At 31.9% G+C, this 21,976-nt stretch overlaps 1 protein-coding gene across 8 annotated transcripts in view; it reads right to left on the reverse strand.

Annotated features, from left to right (window-relative positions):
* Window positions 1-21,976, reverse strand: part of Tomosyn (syntaxin-binding protein tomosyn) — a 160,974-nt gene that overhangs the window by 28,151 nt on the left and 110,847 nt on the right. For all 8 annotated transcript variants that reach the window (XM_088229865.1, XM_088229860.1, XM_088229863.1 and 5 more), the window contains exons 5-12: window positions 11,888-12,042; window positions 9,366-9,529; window positions 7,388-7,518; window positions 7,228-7,307; window positions 4,627-4,793; window positions 4,421-4,531; window positions 3,704-3,873; window positions 1,225-1,411 (exon numbers count right to left, since the gene is read on the reverse strand). In XM_088229865.1, coding sequence (XP_088085991.1) covers window positions 1,225-1,411; window positions 3,704-3,873; window positions 4,421-4,531; window positions 4,627-4,793; window positions 7,228-7,307; window positions 7,388-7,518; window positions 9,366-9,529; window positions 11,888-12,042 — 1,165 coding nt within the window. The remainder of the gene's footprint in view (window positions 1-1,224; window positions 1,412-3,703; window positions 3,874-4,420; window positions 4,532-4,626; window positions 4,794-7,227; window positions 7,308-7,387; window positions 7,519-9,365; window positions 9,530-11,887; window positions 12,043-21,976) is intronic.

Here is a 21,976-nt window from a genome sequence, read left to right on the forward strand (position 1 = left end):
AAATGTAAAACCATTAAAATATCGACTATTGCCCCAACGCAGAGAGCAATAAGTCAATATTGAAAATGACATAATATTTTTTCTGATCTAAAAATACAACAAAATTCCTCTAAAAAACAGAATTGAAATATCAGAAGTAAACAATTTACTTATATCAACATCAACACATGAAATAATTGAAGGAATATAGATGTTCAAATATAGGCAGAATGGTGAATGTTACACAGTGTGTAAAGTGGCCACTTAAACCAGCCATTGACAGGTCATAAGCCCTGTAGATGCCTAGACTTCTATATTACCTTCTCTTAAATGTTCTTCATGTCTGTTGTAATATGTTAATTTACTTATAAGTTTACCTTAAAATGATTCACGTTATTTTTAAATCGGAGAAAATAACAACAATCCAAAATAATCAGGGCCTAATAATTATTGAATTATTTAACACATAATTACAAAAATCTATTTTATGAATGTTTAAAATATTTTAAACAAGAAATTATTAATGTAGAACAAAAAAAATCTATTAATGTTTTCCTGGGTTGTTGTAATATTGTTGCCTCTTTTCCAGCATTTCGGACAGTATTGCAGTGTCTATCATTTGGACATATATTATATTAAAAATTGCCATTTGGCAATAAGCCTGCCAAAGTACAAATAAAATTATGTAGAAAAAGTTAAATAAAAAAATATTTTTAAGGTATTTAAATGTTAATGTTTTCCATTTGGCGATTGAGAATACAGCTATGTGTGTGAAATAGAATCAGAATCCTTGACAGGTGCTTTTGACTCGATGGCTACAATCATGTGAAAATCCTGAAAAAGGAAATTGAGTGGAGATAAGTTTATCTCGTAGTGAAGTCAAAGAAGACTAAAAGTTCCGGGTTCGATTCCTGGTAATTGAAATATTGATTTATTCTCTGCAATATTTCATCGTCACTGGATTGGCACGTGAAGCATAAGACTGATCTTACCTTTATGTAATAGAAAACCAAGATACGCTGTCTTTGGTGTATTAGTCCAGTGCCGTGCTGATAAGGGTATAATGATGATGATGTTGTGTACTATATTGAGAATAAAAATAACATAAACCAAGACAATGGACGCTGCGATGCTGTTTGAAATGCTGAAAAAAACAACATCAGTATCTGAAAGACCGTGAAAATCTAAAAAGTTGAATAGACTTTGTTTTTGCATTAAGGTTAAGGTTTTGCAGTTGCATTGTACCTGATCAATACTCGGTGACGTGGGAGCTTCTTGGTGTGCAGAAAGGGGAGGGTCAGGACAAGCTCTGCGAGGGGAACGGCAGTACGGATCCTGAGACCCGTAGAGCTCTGCAGAACTAGCACTCCAGACTATCACCCGTCGTACAACGTCTACTATGACGAGCCCATGGTCATTCCCAAAAGCCATCCTGGAAATAAAGTAGAACATAGAATGGAAACTCACGCAAGAAAGTTAAAAAAACATTTGAATAACCAGCAGAATGTGCTAGTGGAGAAACTGACAAACAAAAGCAGAATTGTCATGTCCATTGCCTTTTTTTTTCAGAATAAATAAAGTTAGATCTGAGGGACATTTTCAATAACTGGCAATGAGAATAAAATTTAGTAGAAATTCTGTTGTAATTATCTTTAAATAATTGTATTTGTATTTCAAAAATAGCTAATAAATGTGTATTATCATTTATTTAATTTATCATTCACCATATTAGACATGAGACAGTTCTTGGTATGTTACACGAGGACAAGAAGTTTCTGAGTATGATAAAGTTCAGCAAGACGGAGTACCTCGGATTTATAACTATGTACCCAAAATACAAGGTTCTACAATTATAACATAGGAAAAAGTTGAAGGAAAGCAATAGCTGGGTATGAAGAAGCTTTCCTGGCTTAAGAACATATGCAACTGGACCGGACTTGGTGTGGAGGAGTTGTTTCAGCTACCAAACTATTGTAAATAACAAAATAAACAAATAAATAAAGAAGCAAATCAATTAGGGATTAGCTTATCTAATTATATATCTATGGGCGGGGGAACAATCGCATAAATCAACATTTTCAACTTTTTTTATTTGCTTATCTTGTAGTATGCAACAGTTTCTGCAATTATGTTCATACATGCTCCAAAACACGTAAGTCAAATAACGTTATTTAGAATAATATATTATATGAATGTATTATTGTTTTATGTTTTTTCTTTATATATCCTATGATTTTCTTTTTCTTTTTCTTTTCCTGTACTCGTATTTAAAATTATATTAACTCTTATAAATAAACAACTAAAACAGTGTAATTCACTCTCCAAGCACAAGAGTTAGTCTCTTTTTTTGGAGAGTTACAGTGATAACATTAACTAGATGTGTAAAAGTAGATATGTTTAGAATTTTACAAAAACATATACTTTTTATGAAATTTATGAATAAAAAAAAAATAAAAAAAATAAAATGTACTTTATTACACAATATGAATTGATTACTTATTGGCTAAAGTTTTCTCAAAGAAGAATCTTTTCTAACTTTATACCTTAAGCGACGTGGCATTGATGAGTTACCACATCATGATGTACTTCCGATTATTAGCAACAATCCAATTCCCATAAGTATGGAGAAAAACAGGGACATTCTTTCAATGTTAGATTTGATTCCAGAAATTGAAACACAAAAAATTGTCTCCTGAAAAGTAAGGCATCTTGACTTATGTGATTGTTCCCCTCACAAAAACACAATATAAATTATTACAACAATGTAATGAGTATGTCCAAATGCTTGCAGACTGGCTGGATTTTCTTATGACAATGATAAAAGTTTCAGCTCTTTTACTTCACAAAAGTCAACAGATGTAAGAGTTGAGGAAATGTGGATGTTCAAACATAGACAGAATGGTGAATATTGCACAGTGTGTAAAGTGGCCACTTCAACCAGCCAATGACAGGTCATAAGCCCTGTAAATGCCTAGACTCCCATATTCCCTTCTCAAAAATGTTTTCCCTCTCTGTTGCAACAAATTTAAAAAAAAAATGTATGACATAAATGAGGGGGTTAAAAGCAAAAATGTCTTCTCCATGATCACTGTTTTTGGGAAGATTAATCAAACCAGTGGCGAAAAGGCTATATCTTTTAAGTTCAATGTTCGCAATCAACTTAAAATGAATAGTCTTTTTACTACCAGTTATACCACGCACAAGTTGCACATTGAACTATAAACAAAAATTTTTTCACTACTGGTTTTGTTGGTCATCCCAAAAACAGTGATCACGGTGAGGGGCATTTTTGGTTTTAATCCCCTCAAATACCTGAAACACAATATTTTTAGAAAAAAAGGGTTACATAATAAAAATAATAATAAACTTTAAAAATAAATCAACAAAAAATAACAATCAAACACGAACATGTTTTGGTCATCAATAAGCTACATATCATTAACCTCTCAGGCTCTCCGTTACCAATTTCACCAAGGAAAGCAATCAGTAACCTCTTCAGCTTGAGGCTATTACATTTCCAAGATTCTGACAATATATTTTACATTTTTTGTCCTATTAAGGAGTATTATTTCTGTGCCAAAGAAGTTCTAACCATTTATCGATGTATAGCCATAAATATAAGTTTTAAAATACATAGGCTGTGGATTTTGTTTTTTTGAGATATTGCGCATTTTCTTTTGGACATGCACTATGATTGATTAAGCTGGCATTTTAGTTTCCTTACAGTCCATATGAGGAGTTGATGGTGAGGGCGGTGATGTTGAACTGCTGCGGCTGCGCGGGGTCCGGGGGCCGCGGGGGCGTGGGGGGCACACACACTAGAGCAGCCTGGAAGCCAGCAGCCTTACGCACACTGGGGCCCCCCTTTACACGGAGTAGAGGAGAGCACCAAGCCTAGAACCAAAAACAATTCGCAATTTCTTATAAAACCATTTTCGTATTATATTATTATATATTTTCTGTATTTATTAAACTCAAATTGTGTATGTATCACTGTACTATATTTTTCGAGCCCTAGGTTCGATTCCTGACAGGTTGGACATGAAATTTTCAAGATTATTCTAGACTGCAATACTTAACTATTCCTGGACTGGCCTCTGAAGAACAAGACTGATCATCTCACCTTCCATGCAACAATTGGAGTACCAATGCAGTGCCTTACGCACCACTGAGTAGGAAAATGATGATTAAGGTGACTTTATTATCCTTCTTATTTAATATAATACAAAAACACATTTACATGATTAGAAATATGTTTATTCCGCTGGCAAAAGTTGACATCTTCTTTGCTACAATTTCTACAAAATATTTCATAAGTATTCCTAACATCAGACTGATATTTAACATTAATTGAAGTGAGTATACATATGTTACGTATGACTAAAAATTTAAAGCCAATTAGGGTCCTAATAAAGCGTTATTTCATAAAAAAACTTTTTACCTTTTTTTCAAGATCTTGTGAAACTGAATGCCTATGTGATGGAACAAATTCGCAGTCGGGTGATGTTTCCGTATCGTCTTGAACATCACAATTCAAAGGGATTTCTAATACCTGAAATAAAAAAAAACAATTTGAACATCCAACCCCATAATTATTATGTAACAAGTTAGTGGCCATATAATGAGAACTTCTTTTTATATGCTTACATGGGTTTCACTAGATGATTCTGTTTTTCTAAATTTAAAAAATATAACATGGCCACTAGCACCAGCTACCGCCATTTTTCTCGACTCTGGACATAGGGAGATTAGTTGAATAGAAAGGGGGTCCTCTTCTGTCCCATCGACTGATCTTGAACGGGGTTTTTCAAAGACTGAAAGCATAAAGCACAAACAAGGCAAAAATTAAAAAGAGTTATGGGAAACGAAAATAAAAAACAATCTCAATACTTTTTGTTATTTATTCACGATGTAATCTTATTTACATTTATTGAGACATAAGTCCCAACTCCATGGGACCAAAGTCTTGTGTTGAGCTGGGACGAATAATATATTATACTTAAACAACAACATCATAAAAAAAACACATGGCACATCAATGTAAAAAGAACAAACATTTGATTAATATGAAACAACCAACTCAAATAATTTAAAAGTCATCAAAAAGTCTTTAACTCAAATCCCTCCCTAAATACGCTCTTCCAAAATATTAAACACTCCGTGCAATGAAAGAGAGGTGCTCCTGAATAAAAGTTGCGCTCATTAAAACACGCCATAATTATCCTTATAATAAATGTGTAGGATTAAAAAAAATAAATTAAGGAGGGTTGGAGCTCCTATCCCAGTTGGAGATAGACAGAAAACACGAGGGTGATGTTTAATGTGTATTTATTACACGGTGAATAACTATATTGAATTGAAGTACTAGCGTAGAGGCGATGATGAGTTGAAGTGACTGCACTTGGACTACATGCTCGGACTGAGTGACTGCGTTGAGATGACTTGGTTAGGCTGACTCTTTGGGCTGACTTGCTTAGGTTGAATGGGTGTTACCACGCCCTGTGGTCCCTTTATAGGCCACGATTTTTTGTTTTTCATGTCTCTATGAAGTGAATGTACTGCAGGACGTTGCTCTTATGTAGACGGACGTTTTATGTGCAGTAATTTTAGTCTTGCAGAATACGATGTATTGCATTCAATATAAAATGATGACTTGCATCATCGGTAGTCGCTTTATATTTCAGGTGAAATCATTGCACGTGTGTGTGTCATCGATAAATGGACTATGACCCCCACAAGTGTACATACTAGGTACGTGTGGATGTAAATATTTATTGTTATTTAAAACTTCCATGTAAGAAAATCTATTCAGATATTAAGGAATGAAAACAATTTTTTGAATTTCCAGAAAAAAAATTGTAATAATACAGTACAGAAAATTATATTTATGGAGAAAAAAAAAATGTCTTCATATCTGTATTCAATGTGATGTTTTTACAATTTATAGAGGTTTTTTGTTTCAGGTCCAGACTAGTTAGGAATTTTAGGTGTTTAGGCAGACCTTTTTGTTACATGTGTTTTTTCATTGGATGTTTAGGACAATGTTTAGAAATAAACATTTTCATTGTCTGCAAAAACTGCAAAAAAATGAAGTCTGAAAGGTGCATAAAATACCTGGGAGTAATCATTGACTGAAAACTTAAATGGACTAGACATCTTGAAATAATTGTTAATAAACTGGGATGTTTAACGGATGTGTTCAAACGGTTAAGTATTTACGCCCAGTTAAATACTATTAAAATGGTATATTATGCACTTGTACAGTCATCGCTGTCCTATGGAATAATTAAACGGGGAGAGCTTATAACAACCATATTAAACCATTAGAAACTGTTCAAAAATTTATCTTAAAAATAATGCTTCACAAAAATTGCACTTTTCCCTCTTTCCAATTATTCCAAGAAGCTAAACTTTTAGATCCAAGACAAATACATTGTTTTCAATGTTTAAAATATATATGTAAAAATCAAAATATATTTACAAGTAATTCAAATAGATCAAGTCAAAGAAGGAATCGTTTGTTAGAAATACCACATGGTAAAACGAGGCTAGCACAGAGACAAGCATATTTCATGGGCCCAAAAATTTTTAATTCTTTTTTTACTGATAATATTTCATCGATCCCAAACTTTAAAATTTTTCCTTCTTTTAAAAAAACACGCAATTTACTGGATTCAAACTAAAGATATTAACTTTTTTTTCTATGATATATTTTGTAGTCCTTTGATAATAAGGAATATTTTTATGTTTTTTTTAAAAATATTTTTTATTTCCCTTTTTAATTACTATAAAATAAAAAAGTACCTTATAATCTTTTACATATTTTCTTTTCTCTTTCTTATATAACACAAAAATATTATACCTGTCTATTTATTATAGGAGCAAAAATTCATGAACATTTCTTGTATACCCACGAACAGGCCATGCTTTTGTGCGATTTTTTTGTTTCCTATTTTTACTGTTAATATGTATTTCATTGCAATGTAATTATCCTTTATTTTTTGTATACTCTGTTTCACCTCTTATGTATATTGTAAAAAAAAAACAAAAAAAAAATAAATAAAAAAAGTGTGGAAAAATAATACTTTAATGTAGCATTGTGTATTCAATGTATTCACGGATAAATTGATTAAAAAAATACATATTCAAGTTTAAAAAAAAACTAATTTAGATTTTTGAACCTAGCATGGGTTCTTAAAAAATAAAGCATTTTTGTTATATTTATAAAGTTACAAACTGTAAACTAACCTTTGGCAGTTTTTAATTTATATAATATTTGTAGAGTGCCTGCACTTGCATCCCAGAATTTTATGCTTCCGTCTGCATGTCTATAATGAGAAAAAGGCGAGTTATATAATTAGACAAAACAACAAATTTAAAAGGAATAACTCGTAAAAAAATTACAAACCCAGTTAAAATAATTTCATTATAGGAACAAGAAGCAGGTGACCATTCTCCTCCATTCACCGGCCATTCCTTTTCACTAAATCCAACTCGCTTTTGACTACATTGTCTTCCGACAGAATAAAAGGCAGGTATCTGGAAAATTAAATAACTCAATTAACTTTCTGAAAAACTCTATAGAAAATTCTGAAATTACTGGAAAAGAAAATGAATAAGGTTAAGCAAAATTAATAACACGTAAAACATATTTGAAAGATCTGATTATAAATTGGTCAGAGGTACTTTTTCCAATCCATAATATTTATTTCGTGCTTATTTACTAGCATAATTATTACGCCATGTTGTAACTATGTAAATAACCCAACATTGAAACTATTTTGATATATTGAATTATAATAAACAAAAAAACCTGCTGCTGGATATTTATTAAAAAAATAACTTCAGAGTCGACAAAATTGGCATTTATTTTAACCTAATTCAATATGCAATTAAAATAATACGTTTAAAAGATGCATTGCATCAATTTTATTGTAAGCATGGTAGATAGCTATCTCACTAAGCGTCAGTTGCATAAAAAAAAGTTTAATATAGTTTAATCATTGTTGCGTTTTCGTCAAAATGGGCAGATGAGTTCATACGAAAAAGGAAAACAAGACAACTAATTTTGACAAAAACGCAACAATTATTTAGCCTTATACTTTATTGTACTTTGACTTTTTTTATGCAACTGGCCCTAAGTACAAAGTGTTGCGAGATAGGTAGCAATAATTCCTTAGTTTTAATTTTTTTTTTTACGAATTTTATAAAAGAAAATGTTTTAAAAGTACAGATATTAACACAAAATACAAACATATTTAATATTTTTAATATAAATAGTTATCATAAAAAGGGTTATCTCATCATGTTACAGTAGTTGGTCTCCTAATAATTGTTTCCTATCTTGAGTCATCAGCCATTAAAGGGGTAGAATGTATTGGAGTATATAACTAGAGTAAACATGAGTCTTCGAAATATTGTCCCTCAACCTGCGGCCAATTGGCATATGTTTGATAGAACGGACTTTAGTCTGTTGCGAGCATTCTCCGGCTACTTTTCAACTTTTGTCTCCTCGCAATGACTAAAATGCCTATAAATGTACGCTAAGATACTGCACAAATCGACCAGGAAAAGATAGAAAAAGCGATGGTATAACCTTTCACCGGTAAGTAATGTTTTTATCTTAATCAATACTTGTTGAAAATAGCCATTTTAATGTTAAAAAACGTTTTGTTAATAAGTTACCAGTACTTATTAATCGTAAGCTATCTCCTGTCTCTTTCCTGCTCAGTTAGTAGGGCGTATAGTGAAACGATAAACAAAGGTGACGCGTATGCGGAAGGGAGCGACATACTAAATAGAACTTACAGTATACCGGCATAAACATTCCGTGCTTTTTACTGTACTACTTGTTTTGCTTGTCTAAGTCGACGTGATATGACGTGACGATACTTGCTCTATCCGCTGGTCATTCCTTTTCCTTTGGGAACGACTTTTTAGCTCGGATTTGTACGGCGTGCCATCTCTATATATTATATCTCAATGGTAGAATGTACTAAAATTAACTTAATATTTAGTGATATGTTGCAAAATGCGTGGAGGTGGGGATTAGGACATGGTGGTGTTTGCATCTCCTTTGACTCTTCACTCGTATCTTTCGAAAATAATTTTAAATCAATACGACAAACTGATTTGTGATTTCCGATAAAATGATTTATTTTGTTCGTAGAATAATAAGTAATAAGTCAAATAAAAGACGGAAAAGAAATCATAATATTAAATACCTCTCACGAATCAAACAATATTCGATATAAAAATGTAATCTTGGAAAAGTGTTTTTAGGATTATCACGAGAAACATCACAGCGGATTCCTGTGGTATTCTCTGGTACTTTGTTTATATTTTTTCCAACAGGAATAAAAGGTAAAATTGGTAAAACAACTGACCAGATCAGAAGGGCAGTCGGCGAAGTAAGCACAGCACGTGACAGGAGACTCGTGGAGGTCCATCGGGTAGGGGTTCTCAAAGCAAGGGTATCCAGGGGTAAGAAGGTCTATCACCACCAAATCATTCTGCAGAAGGACTACAATGGCGTACGGGTCTTGCATATCTGAAAACAAAACATTAACATGCGTAACATTCAATTTATTTATTCATATTTTTTCTCTTACAAACTATAACTAATAATAAAAATAATGTGACCTTACTGGGGTTACCCGTGCCGAGGACACTTAACAATATCCTTTTTTAAAAATATTTTTACATTTGAAAATAAAAAAAGATGACTAACTTAATAAACAGAGATAATTAACCAGACAGTTTTTAACACTACGTATTTATGTTTATAATTAATTTTTCTACATCTATATTATTTATATAACAAAACGCACAATAAAAGAACAAAAAAAATTGCAAACAAATTGTATCACTGGAACGCCAAGCGTTTTCAATGAGGAACTTTAGCTCTACGGAAAATTGGATACAAAAAATGTTTTCTTTAGCGCGGTAAGAATTAAAGCATTAAATTGTGCGGCAAAGTTTCTTGAAAATGTACGAAAAAAATAATAAAAAATATTTTAACAACGCATAACTTTGAACGACGTCACTGGTTCATATGAATCAACCAATGATCTGAGAGCTGTGAAGGATATCCGGTTTGTTTACCGTAAACGAACCAATCGGAAGAACTGACAGAGAAGAACCTATGACGTCACAAACACAGGTATTTCAGAAATACAAAACTTTTAAAAATCATAGCATTGATGATATGAAATATTTATATTAAAAAACCCTTTGGCTTAGTTTATTCGTCTATAAACAAAAAAAAATAATAAAAAAAGGCACCGTACTTCCTCATTATTATTATTATTATTTATTTTATTTTATAATTTTATATGCATATACAGTTTATATACATATAAGGGCGGGCATATTGCCTTAAGGCAATTTCTTCTTACCTACCCAAACCGTTCAATTAGAGAAAATTACAAGTACATGGACATATTGAATCTTACAATTTTAGACAAAAATTAAAAACAAAGATTAAGAAAATAAAAATGCATAAAAAAAAAAAAACTTTATTAAGAGAGGAGAGGGGATGGGAAGGAAAGAAGAAGGATAAAGTCATTATCATTCCTTTTCCGCACCTAATGGTGCATAGGGCACTGGATTAGTACACCAATCGCAGCGTATCTTGATCAATTTTGTTACATGAAGGTAAGGTGATCAGTCTTACGCTTCAGGTACCAGTCCAGGGACTTTCTAGTGTGAAAACACCCTTTAAAATAAATATTTCATATCAACCGTGCCGGGAATCGAACCCGAGACCTCTTGCATGGTAGGCAAACGCGTTGACACACAACGAGACCGACAAAAAATTTAAAAAATACAAAACAAAAATCTTCCATCAAAATACGAGAAATCGTATGAATAAATATAAAATTTAATTTTTAATTCTGAACGAAATTGCATTAGATTTTGCATACGTTACATAATTATTAGTATTACAACAACAGTAACTGTTCATATGTTTTTCTCTTCAAAAATAAAAAAAAATCTTTCAAAAATCGCACTTTTTCCTCTTTCCAAATGTTCTGAGAAGCTAAACTTTTGGAAATAAGACAAATATATTTATTGTTATTTAAAAATCAACATGTATTTACAAGTAATTCAAATAGTCAAAGAAGGAATCGTGTGCTAGAAATATCACATTGTAAAACGAAGCTAGCACAGGGACATGCATATGTTATAGGCCCAAACATTTTTAATTATTTTTTTTACTGATAATATTATATTGATCCCAAACTATCAAAATTTTCCTTCTTTAAAAAAACACGCACTATCCTGGATTCAAACTAACGATTAACTCCTTATTTCTATGATATATTCTGTTGCCCTTTAATAATAACGTTTATTTTTATATTTTTTATTTCCTTTTTTAATGACAATAAAATAAAAAAAGTACCTCCTAATCTTTTACAGAATATTTTCTTTTCTCTTTCTTTTATTGCACTAAAATATTATACCAGTCTATTTGTTAAAAGAAAAAAAAATTATAAACATTTCTTGTATACCCACGAACAGGTCATGCCTTTGTGGGATTTTTTGTTTACTATTTTTACTGTTAATATGTATTTCATTGTTTTGTAATTATTCTTAATTTTTTGAATACTCTGTTTTATCTCTTGTGTTAATTGTAAGAAAAAAATAAAATATATCAATGTGTTTAAGTTCAAAATATTACAACAGAGATGGAGAACATTTTAGAGAAGAAAATACGGAAGTCTGGGCATTTACAGGGCTTATGACCTGTCGTTGGCCGGTTTAAGCGGCCACTTTTGAAGAAGACTTCACCCGAGTTAAAAAAAAACTCGATAGTTGGATTCGGAGATTCGTTTATTCTACCTAATGCCTAATTTCGCTAAATACGTGATTCTCGAGTGCCACAGTAATAAAATATAAAAATTACCTCCCGTCCACGGGCTGTCACATAGTGTGATGAAGTCCACGACGTTGTGTTCCATCTCCAAAACTGTGATGGCCTTTCCATTGATGACGGTGATGCTGGGCGTCCTTACCGCCTTGTCAAAGGGCAAGCCGCCGGAAAATATTACGTAGTTTTCCCTAGTAAAAATAACAATCATATGTTTAAACTTTATTTGAAACATTTTTGTGGAGAATGGGTACATTTAATAGTAATAAAACAAATTATAACAAAGAAGGAGAATATAGGAAATAAGACAAGGAAAGGATTGAGTTTAAAAAAAGTATTTAGTTAAGGTTTAGAATGATAATTATGTTTTAACCGTTTCTTGAAACAAATTGAGTGTAAAGAGTCCTTCCAAAGATGAAAGGCTTGTACAGAAATAGAGTTACGAAAGAAACAAGCATTTTGCCGTGGAATGCATAGCGTTCTCTCCTGGAACAAGCGAAGCGATAGACAATGTTTATACATATATAAAGTTCTCAACAGAATACTTGAGAGCAATATGGTATTTATGACAAAAAATACGAATTAGAATGGAAAACTGTGTATATTATATATTTATATTGGGCTGTAATACAACTTACAATACTACTTAAGGTCGCGTGCAATGCAATGTTACTTCAACATGAATAAACAAATCTGAGAGCAGATTGCATCGAAAAAAATTAAGATAAAGTTTTATTTAAAGATAGTTTTTCGGCAAAACGGGAAAATGGGTTTGATAAAAAAGGTTAGTCAAAGCAACCTATTTCCCTTATTCGTTCAGTATTTTTTTTTAAAGCTACCTTGTTGGCTAAACGAGTTGTGTGGAAAATTTAGCTAAAGCAATCCATTCAGATTTTTTTTTATATAAAAAATCACTTTAATTTACTTGACTTATTTAAAAAAAAAAATCGAACCTATTTTAATTTGATTAAGGTATTTTACGGAAGCATTTGATTTAATCCGCGCGAATTTAATGAGGATATTATTTTCGTATGTTAAAATAAAATAAAATCACTTTGTTTTTATGTACCACTTATATTTTTTTATAATTTGACAACCAACCAGTTTCGGCAATACTATGCCTTCTTCAGGGTTGATTACAAAATAACATAACATATATAAAATTTTCACAGTGAAGGTAGAGTGGGCGTGGCTACGGGGGTAGAGAAGAGAGGGGGTTTGTGTGTGGATTTAGGGAGAGGAACATATTCAAAATATTACTAAGATTTATATGATTATTAATAATATTAAAAATTTTATTTACAGCCTTTCTAATCTCCAATATTTCAAAATAATCAAGTGCATATCCTTTTTTGTTCGTATGTAAAAATGTATGTTTGTATGTGTAAATTAAAAAAAATAAACGTGAAGAGTGCCTCTCCTACCTCTTTTTCGACTACTAACCTGGCTCGATATTTGGTTTTCATTGCAGCCAGTGCCAAATAGCCCGTTTTGCATAAATAAGACGTTACACACGGTAAAAGTACCTGCATTTTCATGCAACACAAAGATTCATACTCTCCGTAAGATTCATCCAAAATTATATTAAGGTTTCATTTTGAAACTTTTGTTTTAGTGAGCTATCGCATGATAACGATATAGATTTTTTAAAAACTTTTGTCGCCTTCCCTGGCAAAAGTCCACGCCTCCCCTCGGGAGTACGCCTCCTAAGGTTGGAAACCGCTGCCTTAGAGGATAAAACACGGGAGTCCACTTTTTGCCGTTTTGAAGTTAAAAATGCAGAAATTATCGTAGTAAGCTTTTTTTATACGCGAATAAAACACCGACGTCTACTTTCGTCATAAAAATGGACTTTTAAGTCCCAGATACGCTATTTTAATATGTACTTTTACTGTCAAAATAATAATGATTTTACATTAAAAGTTCTTTATTGATTGAAATTATCTAATTAGGTTCAAAAGTCATGACGTTTTGGAAATTGCACAATCCAAAAATTTTGATTCCTGAACATTTCGTTCAATAACTCCCGTGGTTTATCCTTTAAGATGCAAATATATGAATATAAAAGCAGAATATTATGAAATAAAACGAAAAAATAATAAAAACAAAACAGTACCTACTTATTTTCGGAGAAAGTCGTAAAAAAAACAAAGTTTTTATTTTGCAATATTTTTAAAAATAGCAAATAAAATTGAAAAAAAAAATGTGACAGAACTGGTACTAAAGGAAATATAAATAAATTATTATACCTACCTACTACTCGCAAAGTATAAATATTATCTATTTAGGTGAATCGGTCTGCGACCATTAAATGCTCGATATAAAAATGGCAATAAAAGTTGAAAATGGTTCCCTCAATATTATTGGTTCGCGTTCGTGGTGAAATAAAAATCACCAAAATAGAGGCAATATTTTTCTGGCTCGTCGCATTTTTATTCACATGGGCGGCGGGAAAGGGGTGTAAAATCTAATGGCGTCATTTTATGAAAACAGCAAGGAGAATACTTTCGATGACCTCGAGTTTTTAATGAAAAAACTCTAAAATAAACATCGAGATACAGAAAAAATCCCAAAACCGTTAAATATACTACTGGTGATATCCGCGCCGCTTTTTTAAAAGATAAAGTTAGTTGGAGGGGGAGTGCTATGCGATACATTTTAATATTTTTAGAATTCTTTCAGCTGTTGGTTTTCATGAATAATAAAATGTAAAAATCACAAAACCGATGGACAGAAGAATCGAAGAAATATGGATGTCCAAACATAGGCAGAATGATGAATGTTACACAGAGTGTAATATAGGCACTCAACCAGCCAACGAGATATCGAAGATATACCTATAGCCAATCATTGAATTAAGAATGTTTTTTTGGAAAGTATTTTTTTTATTAAATAATGCATTGTATAAGAATACATATATATTTTTAACAATGAAATTATTTAATTGCTGAGTTATACATAGATCTGAACCATTGTTGTTGTTAATCGTTAAATTGTATTTATATTTTAAATTATGGGTTATTTTTTGTATTATGTCTATGGCTGGGTATAAAAGGGTCAATGCCATTAATGACAACATTACGGCGAAGAAATTCAATAGATAGTTTGTGACGATATAATAAACTATTTGAGATGGGTGAAACTATTTTCAATAAAAAAACACTACTACATATGTATGTAAATATTTATACATTTCTTAAATATGTGAATTTTTTAATTGACATCAATCCTCCACAAAATGTTAGCAAGAAAAAAATTAAATCCGATATTGGCCCTTTTAGACCCAAGACACAGATATATTATTGATGTTCTTAAATAATCATCCTAAACATTTATATATTATATAGGCACATGCATAATCGTAATCATTATACATATGTATGTGAGTGCTTATTATTATTCTTAGAGGTGGGGGGGTCAGTGCTATTCAAGCTCTCGACGTCACTGCGACCTGTGAATATCTATGTGATCCCTGTGAATAATGAGTACTTACACATATATATATATATAAATATATATTGGTTTTTTTTATAACAATTTTTTTTTAAATTTTTTTAAAATTTGGATTTTAGGCCGAAGCGTTCTTAACAACCTTAACAATTTTACATCGATCGATAAGGTGGTTAATAGGTTTCCTCATTAAAAAACAGATATTTTTTTGATAATCATTGTTCAATAAGTCCACTTATATTCACTGCACACTCTCGCATACATACAATACTCACACACCCATACACATACAGGTGTCCCAGAAGTCGACGTCAAGCCGGAAACGGATGATAGAGCAAGTCATGCTAGTTGTGAGAAAAATGTTAAAAAAATCTAAGTCTTGTATTTTTTTTATTATAGGCATTTGAAAAAAAAACGAGAAAATCGACATCCTGTGATGGTCTTTTAACTCCCGTTACTACAAATCTTTATTTTATTTGAATTTTTTTTTTATTATGTAATTCTGAATAATTTTTCTTTAAATTGTAGTCCAAAGTTTAAAGCTAACTGCTCCAGCTTGGAAGGAAATGTTACTTTTTGCCCAACCAAATATTCAAAATTAACACTACTTCTGGCCTGGTTGTTCCGTGATGTAATTCACTACTGTAATTTAACGTAATTATACAGAAAGCAGCTAGTCCACAATTTTGAAAAATGAGATATTGGTATTATCGGGTGCAGTAAGGTCAATTCTATGTTCTGCTAAAAACAGTCACATCGCTTCCATACAAAAAACTGTAATAATCACCTTCTAAAAATAGTGTCGATCACAAAAACGGCATTTCTCAATTTGTAGAAAACACCCACAGTACTATAAATATCTTACAGTACTTTAAAAATAATTGAAACTGGTCAAATACATAATAATATTCTTGTTTGTATTATATAAAAAAAACTAATAGATTCATTGTTCATCATTTGTCAAAGTCAAAAGCATTCTAACTGCTGTGTAGATTTGATTATTTACTCTTATAAAAGTGAAATTATCTCAGTTTCACTTTTCTATGGCTGACTGCTTTCTACATAACTACGTTTAATTGGGCCTCCTGGCCAGTTGTAAAAAATATAAAACACAAAAATACGTAAAGTATCTGGTTAAATCTATATTTTCTCTAAATCTATAGTATCTGGCGGCGAATGCTGCGGATTCCGTGGACGGCCAGACGTACGAATACATCTATACTCCAGGAACTGGACATAGCAAAGAGACTAACATCCACGTGCGAGAACAGAATATGCAATTCTTTGGGCATATTTCCAGGGGGAACTCTGATAGTCCCTTCGAAACTTCTCTATTCTCCTGAAGAGTGTCGAAGGAAAATGTCGCGTGGACGTCAACCGACAAGATGGAGCGGCACAGTCACTGAATTATCAGAATCATCACTGACGAATGCCTATAGAAGAGCTCAAGACCGTTCCAGATGGAGGGAGACTGTTTACAGACGAGCCATGCCTGGAGTCAGGCGTAATCACCATCCTCAGACATGAGGCACGGATTGAAGAGTAGGGATCTGGTTAAATGATTTTGTGTATAGTTCCTGGAACTATCCAGTAAGATGAATGGAATTATCCAGTAAGCCTGGACATGAAAATAATGCTCGATTGTGTCATGTGTATATAATTAAAAATAGTCCAGAAGGAGCGTAAAATCATATTTGAATACATCGGACTGTGTCCAATAATTCCCCCACTTTGCTCTACTTTCGCCGCGCGCATTTGTGAGGTCGCAGCGTAATGTTGCTTTATGTGAAAAAAATCATAACACAAATGTAAGGTAAAAAAAGCAATCTGTTAATTTATATAAAATTTTATTGTGCACGCAGAAATATTGATTGAAACACCAGAGTAGATAAGTAAAGGGTCATTTAATAAGAGTAATTGAATTAACTTTTTTTTTACATTTTTTTACATTTTTTTTGGCACCACAACAGGCCAGGAGGCCTAATTACAGTGGTGAATTACATCACAGAGCACCCAGGCTTGAGAAAAATCACATTTTGGTTTTTGTGTTCTCACCGGGAATCGAACCCGGAACCTTCCGTGCGTGAGTCAAGCGTCTTGACCACTACACCACGGAGGCCGGAACTTTGAACTTAAAATATAAAACAAATTTTATTTTACATAAAACATATATTTTTATATCATGTTAAATAATATTTGATGTTTTGAAGATAATGTCGGTCAAATGTTCGCCACAGAGTTGTTTAATCCGAAATCCAATTTTAATTAATTCTTTCATTAGATGAGCAAAGTAGGGTAAAAAGATTTACTACCCTGGCAACACTAACGAAATTTCCATTTTGTTTCTTCGACAATCTGACAGATGGAAAAATAATTCAATTGTTAAGTAATGCATTTGTTATATACACACGCATTTGCTAATTACACATGAAATGTGATTGCATCCTGTTTCTTTAAGATCCTAGCAGTATTTCTACACTTTAAAAGGACACAACACGGCATAGTTGAATTAAAATCAGGAGTTGCGTACTGAGCGACGTCTACAAAGAAACTAATGGGTCAAAACGTAAACCTACTCATCTATGAGCAGTTGAGTCGCCTTCTGTTTGACATCACATGCGTACGCAGTTTTTGGACTATTCTTAGTTCTTTTTTTTCTATTTTTGTATATGTTCATAATAATTAAATAAATACATGACAAGTCGTAAGCCTCTCGAATGCCTGGACTTCGACATTACGTTCTCAAAAATGTTTTCCATCTCTGTTGTAATACATTAAAATGTTTTTTATGCAAACCTGTCAAAATAAAATGTGACCCCCCATTGACCAGTATTGTATTCACTTGTAGAACTATTACTATAGTTCGCATGAATAAGTAATACTAGCTACTGTCACACGGAATTCCCATTACCCCGTGACCTTTTCCCCAACCGAATCCTTTATCTGATTGTCCCCTGGGATGTGTGTGATTTCCACCCTTTTTCGGCAATCCATCACTTCGCTTCTGAGAGCCTCACTTGTCTGGTTTTTGAGGCGTAGTTTGCGCCAAACACTGTCTTTACGCTTCTGTGGCTATGACGTCACATAAGTCTGCAGAAAAGGACAACTCAGCAAACCTACCAATACTGTGGCAAATATACTTCGACATCATATGGTAAAAATGAAATTTAGTACATATAAAACGGCTCTTCTCCCGTATTCCATTGATAATAGTTCTAGATAACTATTTGTTACTATTGTTAAAAATTGTTTAAACTTCTCTATTAGTGGTTTTTTTTTATTTCGTTTCTTTTCTTGAATTTATTTATAAGTACAAAATATTTCTCTTCATCATTTTTTTTTTACATCATTATATATTTTTATACATAAATATATATTATTTACCTAAGTATTAGTTTGAAATAATAATACATATATATATTATTTTTTTATCATTTAATGTTATTAAAAATTGTTTTTTTAGTTTTTTAAAACTGGTTCAAAGTATTTCTAATACCAAATTATCATTTTTTATCGATAATTTTATAATTGGGAATATTTTATTTATTTATATAGTTTATCTTTTTTAGACTTTCTTAATTTGTTAATTAATAATATTGTTTTAAATGCTCTGTATTACTTATAATTATGCTTACATGTATGTATATTTGTATTTTTAACTTATATGTAAAAGGCACTAAGTGCCGTTTATTTCAATAAAATAAAATAAAATAAAAAAATATACAAGACATACAAATACCTCTCTAAGTAAAAAAAATAATGAAGTCGTATTTTGCTACAACTGGTCTAAATTATACGATGAATTTCATAAAATTAATTTTTGGTTTTTATCTCGACGTTACAGCAGAGGGATTTTTCGACATATTAATAAAATATGTTTTTTTTTCGCTTCACGGTCAATGCGTTTGGTCACCATGCACAATTAAATGAAATTTCAAATGATATTTCTTTATAAATTATTATGAAAATAAAACTTTGTTATCAGTGTTACACAATTTTATTCTTTTACAAGAACACAACTATAGTTTCGGGAGAGCACTCCTCCCATCGACGGGTGATATAAAACTAATATAATAAACACAGAATATTGTTCACAATGTCATCGAATCTAAACAAAAAATAAACAGATTAATCAGTGAAACTTAGAGCAGGGGGTTTTTATTCTTATCTAAGGTGTTGGCATATGAATGGATGGTTATCTTAAGTACAGATATGAAAACATGGACAAAACATTAAGTCGAATTTATTTCTTAAAATTTAGCACATAAGTGGAAGTTGCAATAAGTAAGTCTAAGATTTAATGTGTGGGAAGACATCGCTCGGCTAAGAGAGTGTTAACAGACGCGGGTCTAAGAGGGTGAGTGCGGTGAGGGTGGTCGCAAAGGGAACATAGTCAATAAAGGCGAGGGGTGGTTAAATGTGTGATTATTAATTAGATTGTTTTCAAAATTTAAATTTTTGTGAATTTCTATAATTTCTAAATTATTCATATTACTGCCTTTGTTATTTACTTGGTGCAGGAGTTTTAAGGTGTGATTATGAAATGAGTGGTTACTGTCTATTATATGATTCGCGAATTCCGAGAAATTATTATTGGTCAGGCAACGGCGGTGTTCGTTTAGCCTAGTTTTAAGATTTCGCGCTGTTTGTCCAATATAGACTTTTTTGCATTCGCATGATATCTGGTAAATGCCACTCTTGTTTAGCAGCTCTGTTTTTGACTTAGAATTAAATAGTGATTTGGCAATATTATTATTAGTGTAAAAAGCGGGTTTTATAGCTGTGGGAAAGTGATTACTTATTTTTCTAGACAGAGGTCCAATGTATATAATTCTACGCCAGGTTTGTGGGTTGTTGGATATATCACCACCGCTAGAATATAGAAACGTTTGACTCAATTTGTTATTTTGTTTGCGTTTTAGCATTTTATCAATTATATTGGGGTCATACTGATTGTTATGGGCAATAAGTTTAATAATGTTTAGTTCAGTTTGGAAGTTGGAGGGACTCAGTGGGATATTGATCAATCGGTTAAGCATTGAGTGGAAACTGGCCAATTTATGTTGCATAGGGTGTGAAGATGAAGCCGGAATGACCGAGTCTGTGTGAGTAGGTTTTCTGTAAATATTAAATGCAATTTTATTGTTCTCGATTTTTAAGGTTAAGTCTAGGAAGTTTAGGGAATTATCATCATTGGATTCCAGGGTGAATTTTATATTGTGATGTAGGAGGTTAATGTGGTTAAGGAAGGAATCTAGTTGTCGGGATGACCCTTGATAAAAACAGCAGATGTCGTCCACAAAACGGAACCAATGGAGTACATTATTGACTAGTGGGTGTTTGGATGAAAGTAAATCGGTTTCTAATTTATCTAAAAAGATATCAGCTAAAATAGGGGAGAGTGGAGATCCCATCGGAAGACCATCTTTACTTTCGTAGAACGAGTTATTATATTGAAAGTAATTTTGCTGAAGGCATGTGTTAAGAATTGCGGTCATTTCTTTTTTCACATTCTCACTGATTTCTGTTTTGTCGATTAAATTGTGTAACACTGATAACAAAGTTTTATTTTCATAATAATTTATAATGAAGTGTTACGAAGTGAATGCCGATTCAATTAAAAATATGATATTTCTTTACTTTAATTAAATTAATTTGACTTTTCATAAAATATTATTTGCACATTGACGGGCTTATTGTGAAATGGCAAACTCTCCCAATCAACTTATAAATTAAATGGTGTTATTTAGTTTTTAGTTTCAAAACGTATGTAAACAAAATAAAATAGCTACTAAAACAGAACTAGCAAAGGGTACAGGGATGATATTCTACATCTTCTCTACCCCTAGATAGTGATGAATTTAAAGAATGTTATTTAAAGAATATAAGTGACGAAACTGCTTCACATAATGGCCAAACTGATGATTAAACGTCAAATGGTGTATAAAACTGCTGCAAAAACGGAAATAAAACAAAAACGGTTTGGTCGATTCAACTCAATTAAGTGTTTTGGGTAATGCTAAAGGTCGCAATAATGTTCAAAATGAAAATCATCATGGTTGATTTCACGGGTTCATATATATACACGTGTGTTCTTGACGTTTAATCATCAGTGTGGCCATTATATGAAGCAAAGTCTCGTTACATTTAAAAAAAAAAAACAAATTAATCACTCTCTAGGGGTACAGAAGATCCAGACACCAGGTATATAAATAAGTTAATATCGATTCATTAAAAATAAAAAGAGAGAGAGAAATAAAAAGAGGTAAAGAGGAAAGTTTAAGGCAGAGACGGAAAATATTTTTCTCAGTAAGGCTCTCGGTAAGAAGATTTTTTCAGAATTCTCAGTAAAGCTCCCTGGTTATTTATTTATTTAAAATTCTTATAGGAACAGGAGACATGGGTCTGTTTTTTAAAAACATCTCTAGAAATAGCAAATTTACATTTTAAACAAAAACTACACAAAACTCGTTTCGGGAGATGCCGGACTATCGATAGACATTGGCAGATTTTCTAATTCGTCGACTCGTTTTCTTAAACACTACAATTACTATAAAAAATCAAATAACTATTAATGAATTATATTCATAATTCGAGTCCTTGAAAGTGCAAATAATGAAAATATGTTTAACAGGAAATACCCATATAGTGTAAATGTTTGATATTCTTCTGCAA

This window comes from Micrasema longulum, unplaced genomic scaffold (genome assembly GCF_059751315.1).
Source record: "Micrasema longulum isolate JH-2025_06_02 unplaced genomic scaffold, ASM5975131v1 h1tg000720l, whole genome shotgun sequence".
Classification (NCBI taxonomy): domain Eukaryota; kingdom Metazoa; phylum Arthropoda; class Insecta; order Trichoptera; family Brachycentridae; genus Micrasema; species Micrasema longulum.